Here is a 20779-nt window from a genome sequence, read left to right on the forward strand (position 1 = left end):
CTAAAAAGTCACCAGTGATGTGGAATACGATGATGTTGGTTATATTTACAATAGTGGTGGGATATAAATGGCCGACCTGGAGGTTCCAAGTTGTTCCATGTATGATTCCCGACGTCGCCGTCCATGCTGCCTCGCTTGGAAGTGTATTGTTGCTCCTGTGAATTTGTTTTTTAAAAATGTTATGAAAGAGTTGTTAAATACAAGTTTGTTTGTTATGATAAAACTGTCACTCGTACCGCTTCGGCCTGACCCCGCTGCGTGCTCGTCTTGCCCACGCCACCGCGTACTAGCGTGAGGTAGTAACCGCTGCCGAAGCATTTCTTCAGGAAGAGGGACGAGCCACAGCAGCGCATCTTGCCATTGGAGATAATGACGATACGGTCACCCAAGATGTCCGCCTCGTCCATGTGGTGCGTGGACAGGATGATAGTGCGACCTGTTATAATAATAATGAACAACAATAAGAATAATAACCAGTCTTGTTACAGCAAAAGCATAGCATTAAATTAACTCAGCTTCTTCCTACTCTTTTTCAGTCATTTTTAATTGCGAAACTGTAAACGTGGGATATAATCGAGTGCGGCCTAGTACACATGTTCCGCTTATTTTCACTAGGGTCACGGGTATGCTGGAGTCTATCCCAGCTAACTTCGGGGCAAGAGGCGGGGTACACCCTGGACTGGTCGCCAGCCAATCACAGGGCACATATAGACAAACAACCATTCACACTCACATTCATACCTATGGACAATTTGGAGTCGCTAATTAACCTAGCATGTTTTTGGAATGTGGGTGGAAACCGTAGTACCTGGAGAAAACCACTCATCCACCGTGCGGTGATATTTTTTGGTCTTAAAATTTTGATTTTGAGTGTATACTGTCCTATATACTGTAATATCACCACGGGTGTGCCCCCAGGGCTCTGTCCTAGAACCACTGTATTCATTCTTGGCCTCATTACTTGTATTTTCTGTTCTATTCCATAATGTGAGTGCGCCTTTTAACAAAAAAATCCACACATGCACGAGGTACACAGAAATGCCCGAGCAGGGAATCTAACCGGGGTCTCCTAGCTGTGTGGCCTGCACGCTAACCACTTGACTTCAGTCTTGTTTGTGACACACAAAAAACAACAAAAAGAAGCAACAGAAGAACATTCATTTGTAATTCAAAACATTGGTTTTGCTTTTCATTTCGTTACAGTATTCAATTACAGCCAATTCAATAACTATATAATTACGCCCCACGCAACCCACATATGCCACACATAGATTGCAATCCTGTGGGAAACACTGTATAGCACACACAAGATAGTGGAAACATATTGGAAACATTGAGATAAGGTCGTCTCCTCTGTGATGTTTGTTTCTAGGATTTTTCCAGATAGCGTTGCAAACTTTAAAAGGGTGAAGCAAGCAGTGATGGTGTACCTTGTTTGTACTTCAGCAGCAGTTCCCAGATCCCCCTGCGGGCGTAGGGGTCCACCCCTGCTGTGGGTTCATCCAAGATTACTATTTTTGATCCGCCGACAAACGCTATCGCCACTGACAGCTTTCTCTGCATACCACCTGAAAAGGACAAGGAAAAGAGGTTTTGTTTATTTTTGTCGCTACTCTTTTTTTTTTTTTTTCCCAGCAAGCGCTTCAAAATAAAGTAGTCTCATGGTTTGATTTGACATCGGATACAATGCTACGTTTTTGCTTCTCCCCCAGTTAATAATGATAAACAAGACACTGCATGATAAAAATACTCAGAACGATCTAAAATAATCCATAAAGTCAAGTCCAACAGTGCAAGGTAATGCACCAGCACAATTACACAAGGTAGATGTGTTGTATAATCAATGCAATTGATTACTTAGTTACATGATAAAAAAATAACCACAAAAATGCAAAACAATCTACAAAATCAATACACCAACAAATGCACAAGCACATTTATGCAAGGCATGTGTCAGTCAAGTACTTGCTACTCCCTCAAGTTATAAACCTTATATGGTGGTGTTTGCTCGCAAATAAATACCAGCAGGGTGCTAGCTAATGCACAAGCACATTTATGTAAGATTTACATGTTGCCTGTTTACAAAAAACGCCACCTTGCATGACATAAGTATGCAAAAACGCAAAATAATCCATATAATAACAACATTAATGTGGTAGATAATACACAAGCTAATGATATCATTAATACAATCGCTCCTCCCGCCAGTTATTAATGCTCACCGCACCTGACAGGTTCTTGGCGAGGTCCTTGCGCTTGTGCGGCAGTCCGATTTCCTCGATCATTTGGTCCAGCTCCGCTTTCACCTCAGTGGCGCCACATCCCTTCAACCGGGCGTAGAAGTATATATGCTCCTCCACCGTTAGCCTGTAATTAGAGTGGACAAAGAGTGGACGTGGATGTCCACTCAAAGGTGGTTTGACTGGATTAACTTACTCATTAAATAAGACGTTGTGTTGAGGACACATTCCCAAGTATTTGCGGATGGCGTCTACATCTGTGTGGATGTCGTAGCCGTTGATGAGGGCGGTACCAGATGTGGGCGGGAAGAGTCCCGTTAGGATGGACCTGTGCAGATATTCTATATTCTTATGACGTACAATAAAAATTTATTTCATTGTATCTCTGTCTGTCGACTACTATTTTTGTGTGCATGCATGATGGATATATAATAACTTGCATCGTCGTGGTTTTTCCGGCGCCATTGTGACCCAAGAAGGAAGTGATTTGGTTCTCGTAGAAGTCTACGCTCAGCCCGTCCACAGCCAACTTGTTTCCAGTCTTGTAGATTTTCACCAGGTTCCGCACAGACACCCCGGCTCTTAAATTGGGGTCGGCCTTTTCCAGATATTCTGTTAAAAAAAAACAATAACAACCAGACAGAGACTTTGCATCAGATAAATGGTACCATGGACAGCGCAATCTTAAAAACAAACTGGTCATGTATGCATAAAGTTTTAAAAAGATCTCTACTATATTCATTCATTTTCTACCGCTTATCCTCACTAATGTCGCGGGGGTGCTGGAGCCTATCCCAGCTGTCTTCGGGCGAGAGGCGGGGTACACCCTGGACTGGTCGCCAGCCAATCACAGGGCACATATACACAAACAACCATTCACACTCACATTCATACCTATGGACAATTTGGAGTCGCCAATTAACCTAGCATGTTTTTGGAATGTGGGAGGAAACCGGAGTACCCAGAGAAAACCCACGCATGCACGGGGAGAACATGCAATCTCCACACAGAGATGGCCGAGGGTGGAATTGAACCCTGGTCTCCTATTATTTATTATTTATTATTACACAGGAACCCAAGGGTATGAATGTGAATGGTTGTCTATATGTGCCTTGCGAATGGCGACCAGTCCAGGGCATACCCGACAGCTGGGATAGACTCCAGCATCCCCTTAGAGGACAAGCGGTACAGAAAATGTATGGATGGATCTTCTAAGTAGAGCTTTAAAATGCATTAAAAAAGAAGAAAGGGAGAGATAATTTGCACTGTTGGCTCTAAAGGAATTGAGTAAGCAATTTTTTTTTACAGCCAACTGATCATTAAACTGAAATAGGATGTTGTTATTCACCACATCGATAACTACTTACAGATGTCATTTCAGTTTCGGGACGCACGTCTGCCATTCATCTTTAAGCACTATTTTCCACAAGTATGTCCACTTTCTGAACACATTTGCATCATTATTAGTTTCTCTTTAATAATAAACGTGACCCCTCTTGAACATAAAGTGTAAAAACACTAATTAGCAGTAACCCTGATTAGAAATGAGTGGAGATTAAAAATAGCCTGAATAGCCTAATTGGGAGTATTTCATCCAGCAACGTGTTTTTATCATCTGACGTGACGATGAGGAGGAAGATGGTGACACAATTCACTGTGTATGTGTGTGTGTGTGTGTATACCATTATTCAATTTAGCATCCTTCTGCAGTTCGTCATCGATGGAAGGCAAGGATGTCGTCCCGCACCAGTAAGATGCAGTGAAAGGGAAGTACCACGGCTTGGGGATCCCAAACTGGCCTGAGTACAAGAGTCACAATAACACAAAATGATTGTGTTATTACTTCCATGGACAGGTACTACAGTGCTAAATATCACAGTGACAAAACAGCTGTTAATTTATTTAATTTGCACATTTCCTGATGAAATACAGAGCAGAACACTGAGATGAGGGCTGCGGCAAATCTCTCCTCTCAATGCAATACATTGAAAGCCTGCTGTCTAAGTGCTTTGGGTGGAGGATGATGTGTGTGTGTGCTATTTTTTTTGCTTGTCAGCATGTCGCCAATATAATGCTAACATTAATTATACTTTCTACTGCGTGTGTAATGTCTTGTGTAATGTGTAATGTGACACTGGACAATAACCGTCATAGCATAGCCTCCTTTTTGTGGACCCAATAGATGTCTTGTGACATACCTACTAGCTATTTTAATAATTGGCAGTTTTATAATAAAATAATATGAATGACGATGCTAGTTTTTATCATGCTAACAGTCAGAAAAACGGAACCGTACGGTTTTTAGAAACAAAATGTATCGAGTTTAAAAGGGATAAACTTTGTATATTACCATGACAATCAATGGGTTCCAGGCTAAAGCTATTGATGCCAGAGTGTCCGATCGCTCTGCAATCAAACTCATTGCCGTTTGACTTTTCTGGTATCTTTAGTTGATCCTTTTGCCTGCATGTCACTGACAGTGGCGGAAGTTCGTCTTTAGCATTTAGCAGTTAGCAGTTAGCTTCTGGTCTTTGGAGTCCAAATGCAACTTTTTACCACATGATATTTTATCTTAATTGCGGTTGTCAGAAGGGCAAGCTAAAAGTACGCCAAAGTATGTCAAAAGTAAAAACAAACCTGGGAAGACATTCTCAATATACCACGTTAGTGTCCAATAGATGACGGCGTCCAACAGCATCATGGCGATGGACACTATGAAGGTGTAGCGTTCCCCATCCTCGGGACTCTGTCCCACATTGGACCACTGGATGCCGACACCTTGCTCCTCGTACTTGGAGAAGTTCTCACATCCAAAGCCGAAAGCCACGCAGGACAATAAACTCTACAACAATAAGTCGCTGTTAGCATCTTGTTTCATGCCCGTATTGCATTCAAGGAACAGCCATAAAATATGATTAAATGCTTTAGCATATGGATTGAAAACAAGTCATAAATCCAAGATGGAGGAAACATTAGCAGGCTATCACTCTGAATTGCCATCTGCTAGCATCACGCCTCATTTCCTCGCAGCATTGGTACTCAGGAAGAAACATTTCCTGAGGCTTCCCAGATTAACCATCATGGATACTGGCTGTCTCCGGGTTGTGGATGGAGTCACTGGATTAGTACCTTCAATTGGCTCGAATTTTGACAGCTTTTTACACAATCTTATTTGCTTTCTTTCAGTTAAAATGTTTCAAAGTTGTATTTGTTCCTCATTAAAATACACATTATTATTATTGATATTATTAGTATTAGTATTTACAGTTATTTTATGATTTTTATGATTATTTTACTGAATTCTATATTATTTACATGTATTATTGCTATTATATTTGCATCTATTTTATGATTTTTTTTCTGCATGATATACTTATGTTAAAATGATTGATTAAAATGTTTACATTTTGCATTTAATATACTGTAGTCTAGAGCAATACACATTTATTTTATTTTCAGGCAATGTTATGTATGATTTTGAATTTATTTGTTTACTCTTATGTATGTATGTATATATATATAACATTTTTATGTATTTTCATGTATTTGAGCTTAACTCGTAATCATGTTTATATACAGTATTTGTATTTAAATACATTTCATTGTGTTTTAAAATGTATTTAATTGTATATTTTTATTTCATTTTTGTTATATTTATAATATAATTACTTTTTTAGATTAGGGAGACTTTAGGATCCAATCTTTTGAACTCCTGTAATGTAGCAAACTCATTAAACCTATTAAAAATATTGCATTTAATTCATTTAATTACATTAGATTATTTTACATTTTTATTTAGACATTTTCTAAATATGTATTATGTTGTATATACATAGTTTTTATATTTGTGCAATCCTATTTAATTTTTATGTTATAATATAATGTTCTGAACTCCTGTTTCAATGCCAGTGATGATAAACAGCCATTGCGAAGATTTGTAAGAAAAATAACGACTCATGGTCATGAAACACAAACCTTGGCGACAGGACTAATTGCCAAAGCAGTACGTCTTTGCCTGTGGAAAGGACATCTTGGGGACAAACGACCACTGTAGCGTCATAAAAGGTCACACGTTGAAAGGGCTGCACGTTGATCAGTGGTTTGTCTCCCACTGCCAAACGCCTTAAAGCTACCATGCTAGAATCTGATAACTTACCGCGGCAACCTTAACCCCAAAAGTGAGGACGTCCCTCCAGGCATAGCAGAGGACGTGCGGCAGGTAGAGGACAAAGTAGATGAGACCGCCGCACGCCGCCGCCAGGTTGGCCTTGGAGAAGAAGACGCTGATGAAGAAGCACTGGGTGATGGTGGAAAAGCAGAATACCAGTAGGAAGACGAAGATGACACTGGGGTCGCTATACTGGAGTATTTTACCGTACTGTGAAGAAAAAAGACAAAGTTGAGAGTAGCGAAGACAGCAGAGCTTAATTCATGATTATTATTATTATTTTCAGGCAAACAGGATTAGGACTGATTATGGTTTACATTGGTTTAGAGGAGGACCATACCCTTAACTGTGGAGAGTTATCACTGCCAAACACTGGACAATAACGGTGGTGGTAGTTTGTTTTTACCCTATTCCAGAGTGATGGGAGCATCACACCTCTATAGTACCAATTGGTTAGAACTCTCCAAAATGAAGGCTACCACCCTTGAGAGACACAAAACTGCAGTGGGTCATTGGTTTTGCTCCGTATTTTAGCCTGTTGCAGAGTGAGAGGACCATCAGGGTAGATTTCTCATTCATTCATTCATTTTCTACCGCTTTTCACAGGGCATATACGTATAGACAAACAACCATTCACACTCACATTCATACCTATGGACAATTTGGAGTCGCTAATTAACCTAGCATGTTTTTGGAATGTGGGAGGAAACCGGAGCACCCGGAGAAAACCCACGCATGCACAGGGAGAAAAAACAACAACAACAACCAGACAAAGACTTTGCATCAGATAAATGGTACCACGGACAGCGCAATCTTAAAAACAAACTGGTCATGTATGCATAAAGTTTTAAAAAGATCTCTACTATATTCATTCATTTTCTACCGCTTATCCTCACAAGGGTCGCGGGGGTGCTGGAGCCTATCCCAGCTGTCTTCGGGAGAGAGGCGGGGTACACCCTGGACTGGTCGCCATTGAAATATTCATTCATTCACTTTCTACCGCTTTTTCCTCACGAGGGTCACGGGGGTGCTGGAGCCTATCCCAGCTGTCTTGGGGCGAGAGGCGGGGTACACCCTGGACTGGTCACCAGCCAATCACAGGGCACATATAGACAAACAACCATTCACACTCACATTCATACCTATGGACAATTTGGAGTCGCCAATTAACCTAGCATGTTTTTGGAATGTGGGAGAAAACCGGAGTACCCGGAGAAAACCCACACAGGGAGAACATGCAACCTCCACATAGTTATGCCCGAGGGTGGAATTGAACCCTGGTCTCCTAGCTGTGAGGTCTGCGCGCTAACCACTCGACCGCCGTGCCGGCCATTGAAATAATGTTAGACAAAATGCTCCAAAATGAAGACAAAGACTAAAAACTGCAGCGGTTTGTTGGTTTTACCCAGTTCCAGAACAATGGGCTCAATAATGAATATTTTTGCTCGTCAAAACTCACCAAAATCAAGGCCAGGACCTTTTAACTCTGACTTCAGAGACCAAAAAAACAGGCGTGATGTGAATCTGATTAAGAAAACAACAACTTGGTACCTATTCTTATTAGTCAAAAGACAGAATGACAAACAGGGCCCAACCTCTGCCATTAGTTCAAAGTGACAAAAAACATGATGACGACACTGGTTCATTGGTTTTAATCTGTTCCTGAGTAATGGAAGGCTCAGTGTCGGGAGAGTAGTTCAAAACTCCCAAAAATTAAAGATAGGATTCTCCTCAAATCATTTGTCAATCAACAGGATCACCTTGAGTATAAGCGCAAGGAGCAGAGAGCTGAGTGCCAACGGTACCCCACCGGACACAGTCCAGCTCAGCCAATAGATGGCACTCCTCAGGCCCATGATCCGCACAGTCTCCTTGAGTCGGGCTTCCTTCTCAGCCACGATACTCTTAATGATCATGGCCGCTGAGTAAATCCAGGCTAGCGTCATGTACAAGGGGAGGGAGCGCGCCAAAGCTCGTAGGAACCTGGAGGGGGGGGAGGGTGCCATACGAAAATTATCTTTGTGGACATGGCCATGTTCTTCCATGTGAGGTCAGTGATGTACAGTTCACAACAACTGGACCAGATTTTATTCTTTTGGAAATTCTGAGCAACCACATTTTGGACAAAATTTTATGGAATATGGAATTATCGATTTTGGTACCTTTTGCTAATTTTTTCAGAAAAAAAATATCAGATTTTTTGTGTCACGTTTGTCTTTATGTAACCATGGGAGCAAAACATCGGAATTGTACCAAAATTGTCTAGCATTAAAAAAACGTATATGTCACATATGAGATATATTTTTTACCATAAGTGTAGTTATGATTTCCAGTCAAAAGAAAAAAAAAAAAAACTTGCATCAAGGAGGATTCAGCTAATTTGTGGAACATCTGAATTGTGCCATGTAAAAAAAAATAAAATAATAATAATAAATATAATAATAAAAATATATAATATAAAAAATATAATATAATATAATATAACATAATATAACATAATATAACATAATATAACATAATATAATATAACATAATATAATTTAACATAAAATAAAAATAAAAATAAAAATAAAAATAAAAATAAAAATAAAAATAAAAATAAAAATAAAAATAAAAATAAAAATAAAAATAAAAATAAAAATAAAAATAAAAATAAAAATAAAAATAAAAAATGTGCCTTGTGAACCATGTCTATTTTGGTATGTAGGGCACCTCTATATTAAACCATCTATAGTTTCAATTTACCAGTTTTTAAACTTCACCACTGTGTATAATGAATATCTTCTTCCATTCATTCTTTATTTGTGGCATTTATTCTAACAATGGTTAGTGACTTCTATTTTACAGGACAGTTAATATCACAGCCACTCAATAAAAGTATAATATTCCTGTCAGTTTTATGTGTCCTTTTTTCCACCTAATATACACAATTAAATCATCAATCAATAAAAGACCAAACATTACCCGATTCATTTTATCATACACTTCAATAATGTTTGCCATCACAACCGTGGAATTTCCCTTTCAGCTACGACCAACCATTTCAAAAGAAGATCCTTGTAAAGATCTCTGCAGCTTCTGGTATTTTTACATGCCGTATACTATAGTACTTGTAGCCGTGGCTAATTTGCAATGCTCGGCCGCATGAATAGGATAGAATGTAATAGAATCTAACCTACCAGAGATGCCTTGGACTGCAAAATACTGCTTCATGTTTTGTACCCTTGAATTAAAAGCGACGTTTCAACTCGGCACTTGTTATTCCGAGCTGTGTTCTGATTTGTAATTAATAGAGATCCTGTTTGTTGTGAGACACTTCTTCCACACTGCAAAGTCCTTATCTGGCTTTTGTCCATCCATATTATAAAAACCAGCCCACACTTCGACTATGCTGGCACATCTTTCAGTTAAAGCTCAATGCTTGAATGGGACTGTTGGTTTTCTTCTTTTGTGACTTCGGCCCAATTTTTTACTACTTTTGTGAGGAGCATCCCTGGATGACATGTAAAATCGTGAATTGACTCACCGAGGAGGAACGGTGAAAGAAGTTTATAGAGGCTGTAGCGATACAATACGCGACTAGAGCTTATCAACACTGCATTCAAAGTTTAATATTGCAATATTTAAATATATCCTGGCACTCTTAATTGGAGTTTTGCCTTTTCAAACTAAGTTTTAGTTTTGATTTACCGTTGGTGCATAGTGCAGCACAAAAAAAATGACACCACTTTGGTTCAATTCAGAGCATGTTAGGGGGCTGGGTGACCTTTGGTTGACTCATGTAATAACTGTAATAATACTGTATTAACTCTGTAATAACTCAAATAAAAACGCATTAATTTTTTTTCATTTTACCTCCACAAAACAGCACAAATGAGCACAAACAAATGGCACCACTTTGGTTCAATTCAGACCATGTTAGGGGGCTGGGTGACCTTTGGTTGACTCATGTAATAACTGTATTAACTCTGTAATAACTCAAATAAAAATGCATCAATTTTTTTTCATTTTACCTGCACAAAACAGCACAAACGAGCACAAACAAATGGCACCAGTTTGGTTCAATTCCAAGCATTGGGGGGGGGGGGGTGGCCTTTGTTGGACATATGTAATAAACTGTAGTAACGCTGTATTAACTCTGTAATAACTCAAAAACAAATCATAATTTTTTTCATTTTACCTGCACAAAGCAGCACAAATGAGCACAAACAAATGGCACCAGTTTGGTTCAATTCCAAGCATTTTTTTTGGGGGGGGGGGGCTGGCTGACCTTTTGGTGGACATATGTAATAAACTGTAGTAACACTGTATTAACTCTGTAATAACTCAAAAACAAATCATTATTTTTTTTCATTTTACCTGCATAAAACAGCACAAATGAGCACAAACAAATGGCACCATTTTGGTTCAATTCCAAACATGTTGGGGGGGCGGGGGGCTGGCTGACCTTTGGTGGACATATGTAATAAACTGTAGTAACACTGTATTAACTCTGTAATAACTCAAAAACAACTGCATCAATTTTTTTTTCATTTTACCAGCACAAAACAGCACAAATGAGCACAAACAAATGGCACCAGTTTGGTTCAATTCCAGGCATTGGGGGGGGGGGGTGGCTGACCTTTGTTGGACATATGTAATAAACTGTAGTAACGCTGTATTAACTCTGTAATAACTCAAAAACAAATCATCAATTTTTTTCATTTTACCTGCACAAATGAGCACAAACAAATGGCACCAGTTTGGTTCAATTCCAGGCATTTTGGGGGGGGGGGGGGGTGGCTGACCTTTGTTGGACATATGTAATAAACTGTAGTAACGCTGTATTAACTCTGTAATAACTGAAAAATAAATCAATTTTTTTCATTTTACCTGCACAAAACAGCACAAACCGAGCACAAAAAATGACACTACTTTGGTTCAATTCGGAGCATGGTGGGGGGGGGGGGGGGGGGGGGGGGGTAGGCTGACCTTTGGTCGACCTATGTTATAAATTGCAATAACTCAAAAACAAAAGCAGCACAAATGTTCATTTTACCTGCACAAAACAGCACAAACGTAGCACAAACTAATGAGACCATTTGACCAGAGTTTTGAGTCAGGTGGGGGGGCCAACTGAACCAGGTGTGGAAAACTGATATTATGATTTGGGGGTAGGGGGGTTTGGCCTCTTAATGGTACTATGACCTTTGTGAACTATTATATTCTATTTGCAGTTTTTATTTTCCTTGGGTGATTTTTCTTTTTTAATTAACCGTGGTTGCGTTAAGGGTATCTACCATGACCTATATCTAAATTGGGCCACATGGGAGCCAAATGAATTACTTGAATTATTACACTATGAGGCCATATTTGTAGGTTATAATTTTTTTTTCGTAATTTACCAGGATTTTTTCCCCTTACTTTGTATGAAAAAATAATAATAATAAAACAAAATTAAAAAAAAAAAAAAAGAAAATATGTTGAGGGTATCCGACTCAGTCAGGGTTGGTCAAGTCCCCACTTGTGTCCCAGTAGCATTCCGCAGATAAGCAAATAGGTCTATACAAAACCAACTGCAGAGTACTTGAAAAAGACACCATGTCCCCACTTAATCCCGACATTCTTATGCTAATTATTGCGTATTGCTTGATTGCCGTTGAATATCATTAATGCGGTGTTAAATTAGCATTTAGAACCTGCCGTGCTGGCCTGTGATAAATAGTATTGCATTCCTCTCCTTCCCTACATGTAAACAGGATTTATCGTTATTAATGTTTACAAATTGCAAACACATTAAGCCAACGGGAGGCCCAGCTGTTCAAGTCTGGAGTGTTTTTTTTTTATTTACCAAATGTAATTACAGCTGGAAAAATTGATAATATGAGCAAGCCATGCTAGCAACGGTGATCACAGATAATTTGATATATCATGTACAATCATTGGATTGTAGTCTGATTGGTGATGATTAGACAGCCATATGAGGTTAGCGCTGGGCGACGATACTATTGCTGTTCTACTGACCTTAACCATGACACTAATGAGAGCGCACGGCACAGCGAGCAGCACAATGTTCTCAGTGAACCTGGCAAGCCACAGGGCACTGTTTCGGACGCCGACGGCACGCAGGACCTCTTTGAGCCGCAGCTCCTTCTCCAGCACTAGGCCTTTGATGGTCATGCACGTGGTGTACATGAAGGCCAGAACCAGGAACATGGGGAGGACTCCTCCAATAGCTTGGATGAAGCTGGTTGCACAGGGAAAATATCATTTTCATATTTAAGTCATCATGTGTGGTGTACTTTCTTTTCCTAATCATTTGGCTGGATTGAAAAAAAAATGTTAAATTTGATATTAAAAACATTTTGGTTCCTTAATTTAGCCTAAAATCGCAATGTGACACAAACAGTGACACAGTTTTTCAACGCAAATACGTCAAATACTCTTTAGTATTTAGTAGAGTATTTTCAAACTTTAATGTTTAAATATTAAATATGTTTTATTGTAAGAGGTTGATCATTTTGACAAGTGTGTGCACACCTCATATACATAATACAAGTACAAAATGTATTAATACTCCCATTTCTATCAAATAATTTAAGGTTTTTATATTCATATTTTTGACCAATCATTGCACTGCCTATGTCTGATCATTTCTTTTAATGAATATGTATTTTCCTGCATTTATAAAACATATAAAAACAACTCACTGTAACTTACTGTGTATAACAACATCTAAAAATAATATCAAAAAATATCAAATATCAAAAAACCTGCTAGCATCTCTGCTGACGGATTTTATTTACAACAGTGTAATCTGAAAAACTGTAGTGGTATACAAAACTGTAGTGAGACCAGCCATGTTGTTTGGTCTAGAGACAGTGCCACTGAGGAAAAGACAGGAAGCAGAACTAGAGATAGCAGAGATGAGGATGCTGAGGTTCTCATTGGGAATGACCAGGATGGATAGGATCGGGAACAAATCCATCAAGAGGACATTACATCAAGAGGGCATGTTAGAGGCCTTGGAGATAAGGTCAGAGAGGCTGCCAGGTAGGAGGCGTAGAGGAAGACCAAAGAGGAGGTTTATGGATGTAGTGAAGGAGGACATGAGGGTAGTTGGTGTGAGAGGGACAGATGCGGAAGACAGGGTTGGATGGAGGAGATTGATTTGCTGTGGCGACCCCTGAAGGGAAAAGCCCAAAGAGAAAGAAGAAGAACACACAAGAGTTTAGGTAGTTTAGGTTCTCATTGGGAGTGACCAGGATGGATAGGATCAGGAACAAATCCATCAGGGGGACATTACATGTTAGAGGCCTTGGAGATAAAGTCAGAGAGGCTGCCAGGTAGGAGGCGTAGAGGAAAACCAAAGAGAAGGTTTATGGATGTAGTGAAGGAGGACATGAGGGTAGTTGATGTGAGAGGGACAGATGCGGAAGACAGGGTTGGATGGAGGAGATTGATTTGCATAAACGTTTCAAGATACGTGAAGAATAACACCCTTTGTTTTTTGAGTTGTTGATATTGGGTTAAAAAAAACATTGTCTTCCCATTTTCGACCAATCATTGCAGTGCCTCTACCTGAAAAAAAATCACCAGCGAACCTTTATAAAGTTTGCATGTTGGTCCAGCATTGTCTGACTGGACGCTGTACCGACACAATAAGACAGCATCTTCATAATGCCACCAAAATGCCATGTCAATAATCCTGCCAATGACTCACGTAAAAGTGCTACATTGACTTTTATTATGGAGGCACTGACTCAGTCGATGTGTCTCGTTAAATAAAGAAAATAAACTAAAAATGCAAATACTTCTGATGAACATTCTACTGACTGTTAGATCTTAAGTAGTTTCTGGATGGATGGATGGATGGATGGATGGATGGATGGATGGATAGATAGATCAAAAATCTTGTCAAAAATATGTGTCAAAGATTTTTTTTTCTCTTTTTAAACGCTGTTGGATTGTTGTGCTGCATAAGCAATGCCTCTCATGGTGTATCATTGCCGCCGAGGTTGGACACCAGTGGCTTAAGGTATGGCTTTTCAAGATATGGCCAATTCAAGAAACAATACAAGCAGTTGATTCAGTTGATGCTAAATGATTATCGTCAACATTTTTTGAGACCAAATAAATCACCGATGTTAGGATAATAAGTAACAAAAATAACAATAATGTTAATAATAAAAAAATAATAATGCAAAATTTCATTTAATACGTCATCTTTCACTAAAATTGTGGGTTTGTTGTTTGTGAAATGTATTTTCTCTCAAGCAATCCGTAGTGTCTGTAAAACATTTGGAGTATTTTTGAAATGCTGGCTTTTCAACAGAGCAGCATTTCTTTTTCAATGTCGCAAAGTACACTCTCTGTTAACGCACACTTATTGTTTGTATTTACTTTACCAATCAAACTATGGAATGGATTGAGTAAGGAACTCAAACAATGCACAACGATGAGCCAATTCAAGAAACAATACAAGCAGTTGATGTTTGCTAAATACAAGGATGAAGAGTCTTGAACCAGTCATGATGTGCTATATATATCACTATATTGACACTTACTATGGTACACATTATGTCATTTTATGGTCATATCACCTTGTACTTTGGTACAAGGTGCATCATAAAAAAAAAAACAAAAAAAAACTTAAACTGTATTATGGAAAGCAGGAAGTGAACAAATGTAACAGTTACTGAAGAATCATGATTTTATAAGAAACCTTATTGGATAAACTTCACCATGCCAAAAAAATATTATGAACTAACTGTGCAACCTAATTATCCCAAATAAAAATGTGTTAAAATGAATTATTTGATAAAAATCATAAAACTCAAACAAGGAACAAGAATAATCCTCGGATTGTAATAAAATAAATAAATAAATTAATTAATTAATTAAAAAAAACTGTATTATGGAAAGCAGGAAGTGAACAAATGTAACAGTTACTGATTGTAAAAGTACCAGATGGAGGGGTAGGATTTAATAAGCTTTGCTTCTTCCTACTACTTTTGGACATGTGGAACTGGGAACTGATTATGTGATGCGTTCAATTGTAATCTGATGCATGTTCAAATGAAATAAAACCATTAATAATTAGAATTTAAAATGTTGTAAGATATTTTAGTGATTAGACAAGACAGAATAGACGACAAGGCAATAATATTCCTTCCCATGTTTTAAAATGCATGTGGATGTTAGGACGGCACATGATGTATATCTTAGCGCTAACATTGCTATGCAGGCCGCAAGAGAAAGGTGTTGAATACTAATGCTGACGTCTGTGTAACGCTTGACGGAACGCTAGAGACTTAACTCCTTGTGCAGGATCAGTCAAGCGCGCCGTGTCTGACACCGACAACCTTGCCACCAGATGCTCCTGCATTATACATTGCCGGATCGATCAAAGGTGCTTAAGTAAGAGAACTCCGTGGCGGGAAGGTGTCTCCAAGCTCGCGTACATTTGGCACAGCCTGACCTATATTTGGGGAGACTGAGAGACTGTTTCCCGTCGTCTGTCTTATATACTGTTGAGCTACATTCAGCGTCATTATCAGCCTCACAATGCAAAGGCAGTCTCTTATTCATATGCAATTTTTTTGTGATTACATGCAAAGAGGAAGGTGGAAGAAATGAAGTGGCTTTGACAGCACATTCAATTAACGAATTGCACATATTGTCGTGGCACACATTTAACGTGTGATTTAAACCAATAAATGAACAAATAATGCTGTTACAAACACTCACTTTCTATAGTGAAAATATATTCATCCATTCAGGACTGTGTCCCCAAAAATCACAACCTTAGTTTTCTGTTCATTTAAGGTCAGAAAAATTAATTACAGCCAGTTTTTTAAATGATGGGGGCAGTTTTTAAGGCCACAAAGGAATCAGTTTTGCATTGTAGGAGTAGTTATAGTTGGACATCATCTTGAATTGTGGTGGTTTTTAAAAATTGAACCAAATAGCAAAACCAGACAGGACTTAAAGTAGAACCTTGTGGCACCCCATATGACATCATTCATTCATTTTCTACCACTTTTTCCTCACGAGGGTCGCAGGGGTGCTGGAGCCTATCCCAGCTGTCTTTGGGCGAGAGGCGGGGTACACCCTGGACTGGTCGCCAGCCAATCACAGGGCACATATAGACAAACAACCATTCACACTCACATTCATACCTATGGACAATTTGGAGTCGCCAATTAACCTAGCATGTTTTTGGAATGTGGGAGGAAACCGGAGTACCCGGAGAAAACCCACGCATGCACAGGGAGAATATGCAAACTCCACACAGAGATGGCCGAGGGTGGAATTGAACCCTGCCGCTAACCACTCGTCCACCGTGCAGCTGCTTGTATAACATTCATTCATTCATTTTCTACCGCTTTTTCCTCACGAGGGTCACGGGGGTGCTGGAGCCTATCCCAGCTGTCTTTAGGCGAGAGGCGGGGTACACCCTGGACTGGTCGCCAGCCAATCACAGGGCACATATAGACAAACAACCATTCACACTCACATTCATACCTATGGACAATTTGGAATGTGGGGGGAAACCGGAGTACCCGGAGAAAACCCACGCATGCACGGGGAGAACATGCAAACTTGGCCAAGGGTGGAATCGAACCCGGGTCTCCTAGCTGTGAGGTCTGCGCACTAACCACTATACCACCGTGCCGCCCTAGTGAAAACAAGAACAAGTAAGGACTAAACTTTAATAGATAATGCTAACCACTAGGCTGCATTATTTTGTTTTCAATACTTCCGACATGCTTTCCCTCATTTTTACACAGTGAAAAAATGTTGTCCAGCAGACAGTGTGGACGTTAGAGACCTATTTATTGACGGAGATCACAGCCCAGGGATCCCAACAAGAGATGCGGTGATTGGCAAGCGTGAGGTGACGCGCGGGCCACTGATAAAGGATGTGTTTATGTGCTATTGGCGGCCATGTGGAGGGGAAGTCAAAATGTATCCTGTAGCATCATCTTAGGAAGACAGCAGGAGAGAAATGAAAATAATGCTTTGGTTATCTTGAGTGCAAAATGCCACCAGGGAGGTTAATAGTGGTTGGTGGGTGGGTGGGGGGCGATGGGGAGGTGGGTGGGTAACCTGTGGTTGATTGTGGCGCACAAGCAATATAATAAAGTAAAAATGGCAACCGTATAAAGACTCGACTCCATACAGTCATTCATTCATTCATTTTCTGCCGCTTTTCCCCCACGAGGGTCGCGGGGGTGCTGGAGCCTATCCCAGCTGTCTTCGCGCGAGAGGCGGGGTACACCCTGGATTGGTCGCTAGCCAATCACAGGGCACATATAGACAAACAACCATTCACACTCACATTCATACCTATGGACAATTTGGAGTCGCTAATTAACCTAGCATGTTTTTGGAATGTGGGAAAAAACCGGAGTACCCGGAGAAAACCCACGCATGCACGGGGAGAACATTAATTAATTAAATAAATTTTTTTATCATTTCATATTCCAGGTATTCCTCAAAAAATATGTTTTTGATATCATGCCGTTCACATTTTTAACTTACCTTTTATACATTTTAAGAAATTTTTGTTTTTGTGTTACTACCCCAACCTTCCATAAGTGGGTCAAAAATGACCCGATCAGGTTGTTTTATTGAAATATCTTTGTAATGAAAAATTGTTATCATTTCATATTCCAGGTATTCCTCAAAAATCATATTTCTGATATCTTGCCGTTCACATTTTTAACTTACCTTTATGCAACAAACAATGGATCCTCACATTTTCTATTGTTGTACGGGGTCATTTTCTTTTTCAAAAATGGAAAAAAGTGAAAAATGAAGATGTTTCTAACATGAAATCATTCTTGTGTTGTCCTAAATATAATACTAAATATCATACAAGTCATTATTCTTAACCAAAATGGCAAAATTGGCATAAAAACGTATTGATTCTAGTATGGGTCATTTTTGACCCACTTATGGAAGAGTGTAGGGTCCAGTCGTGTATCTAAGGGTTAATTAGATTGTATATCGGGATTAATGTAAATTATATTTTAGATGATTTACATAAATCGCTTATGACTATAAATATAGTTTGCTAAACCAAAATTCCCTTGTATTTATTATATTGTGTTGTATATATATATTTATATATTGATATTGTAAGTATCATGCTTCTGTGACGATATCACAACAAAAATTATTATTTTTTAAAATAGGCATATTTTTTGAAGTTGAGCTCCAAGTTGTAGCATTTGAATTTATTATTTAAATTTAATTTATTTATTTGAATTTATGTAGAATTTATTCCATTTTTTTAAGTACTAAAACAAAGCACATAGCAGGTAAATTACCAGCAAAGGACCATAATGTCTTACTGTTTCTCTTACGCGATGCGTTTCATCCCATCTTCCTTTGTCTCGCTTCAGTTATTAATGAATGAAATAGCAATTTTTAGAGCTTAATAATTTATCGGATCAGGAAGTAAATGGTGGCGGGACTTGAAGGGTATTGCCACACTTTTATGGCTTTCATTTATCCTCTGTAATTATTTATCAATCATTTTTGCACTCAGGACTACTTTTTTTTTGTCTGTGCTCTAGCATGCAATGTTGTTGTACGTCTGTGGATTTATTATTACTTTTTGGTCTTATTTGTAGTCCATGTGTCCCCACTCTAAGATGGCACTATCATGTAATATTGTTGTTTCTGTGTGTGTGTGTGTGTGTGTGTGTGTGTGTGCCTTTATTATGCTAGGATACTGGAAGATGAAAGATATTGAAAAAGAGATTTGTATGCTCTTGAAGTGGCACTGATTACTTCACGTCTTGTAATTATCTTCCTTTTTGATGGCATCACTGGGATTTGTCTTTATTAATGGAAGTATAACACCAACAGGGATCGACTCCCATGAAATCTTAGTGAGAGAAAGATATTCAAAAAGATAAGCAGCCTAATCTATGCCAGGATTGTCACATAGGGAATCTTTGACTCACTTTTTTTGCAGTGCGGCCTAAAAAACATCAAACCGATTCTGTCATATAGAGGATCTTTGATTAGCGGGGTTTGATTAACTCCACTTGCACCTTTTACGAACAGGTGGTCTAAGCTTACTGGTGGTGAACCATGGCTAAACGACACCACTTGTGCACTGAAGCGAGGGTGTCGCCGAGCGGAAAGAAAGTGGAAAAATGACAAGTTGAAAGTCTCTCAGGGGACATTTAACAGAATGCTTATCAAATCATCAGAAAGCTGTCACGTCTGTAAAGACTCAATACCCTGTACGACCAACCTTGTGTCCAATAACAGTCATAGACCTGGGGTTCTTTTTAATGTTTTAAATCTGAATCTAATGGAGTGGTTCCCTCTGCATCATTATGTGAAAAGTATTGTTATTTTCTATTGACAAAATTTCCACCTGATCTGTAACCAATTATTGCACAGCGCCAGAACTGTCTGATGGACTCAAAGACTTTAAGCCCCTACTACTGGCTAAGCCAGGGGTGGGCAAACTACGGCCCGGGGGCCACATCCGGCCCGCCAAGTGTTTGAATACGGCCCGCCCAATCTTTCAAAAGTATTTAATTTAAACTCAACATACAACCTGGCATCATGGCCTGAGCTAACCTTTTGATGGTTGTATCAATTTCGTTGTTTGACATGGTCTGTTGTTTACAAAGTGCTCCTGAAAAAAGAGACACAAGCACATAATAATAATAAAAATTAAAATAATAATTATTATATTATTATTATAACTTTTATGATTATTATATTTACTATATTAATGCTAATTACTATATTAATTATATATAATAATATTGTTATATTTGCATATTTTACATAATAATAATATAATAATTATTATTTTAATTTTATTTTAATTATTATAATATTTTATTATTTTTTTTAATATTTAAATATAAATATAAAATAATAAATAATAATAGCAGATTGCATGACAATTTTACAGATACAATAATACCAGGTGGACTGTTACGTGTAAAATATATAGTCTGCCCCCCCCCCGGAAATTTTGTTATATCTAAACGAGGCCCGCGAGTCAAAAAGTTTGCCCACCCCTGGGCTAAGCCGTCTAAGATGGTCCAAAGTGTAAGACCCACCAATTGGTCTTCCTGTGGTCAAAGATGTGGGTCTCTCACATGAAAGTTAATAAATACTTCCATCACTTCTGGTTGTGTTCCAAGTGCATTCAAACAATCCTAAGAAAGCACAACCTAGACCCATTTGTCCTGTGAAATTACAGACCCATTTCTTAACCCCCATTCTTGTCAAAAGTCTTGGAAAAAGTGGCCTACGCCTAGCTGGAATCTCATACAACGTTGCTAAAAAATGTCAATCTACTTTTAAAAAATCCTGTCATAGAGGAACTGCACTTTAATTTTTTTTT

The 20779-nt window shown here is 38.8% G+C and overlaps 1 protein-coding gene across 6 annotated transcripts in view; it reads right to left on the reverse strand.

Annotated features, from left to right (window-relative positions):
* LOC131125136 (phospholipid-transporting ATPase ABCA1-like) overlaps window positions 1–20779 on the reverse strand; it is a 124487-nt gene that overhangs the window by 40541 nt on the left and 63167 nt on the right. For all 6 annotated transcript variants that reach the window (XM_058066359.1, XM_058066360.1, XM_058066361.1 and 3 more), the window contains 10 exons: window positions 8169–8391; window positions 6397–6618; window positions 4878–5082; window positions 3923–4039; window positions 2681–2852; window positions 2437–2568; window positions 2228–2367; window positions 1431–1568; window positions 237–436; window positions 77–155 (listed from right to left, as the gene is read on the reverse strand). In XM_058066359.1, the coding sequence (XP_057922342.1) occupies window positions 77–155; window positions 237–436; window positions 1431–1568; window positions 2228–2367; window positions 2437–2568; window positions 2681–2852; window positions 3923–4039; window positions 4878–5082; window positions 6397–6618; window positions 8169–8391 (1628 nt within the window). The remainder of the gene's footprint in view (window positions 1–76; window positions 156–236; window positions 437–1430; window positions 1569–2227; window positions 2368–2436; window positions 2569–2680; window positions 2853–3922; window positions 4040–4877; window positions 5083–6396; window positions 6619–8168; window positions 8392–20779) is intronic.

The sequence above is a fragment of the Doryrhamphus excisus genome, chromosome 3 (genome assembly GCF_030265055.1).
Source record: "Doryrhamphus excisus isolate RoL2022-K1 chromosome 3, RoL_Dexc_1.0, whole genome shotgun sequence".
Classification (NCBI taxonomy): domain Eukaryota; kingdom Metazoa; phylum Chordata; class Actinopteri; order Syngnathiformes; family Syngnathidae; genus Doryrhamphus; species Doryrhamphus excisus.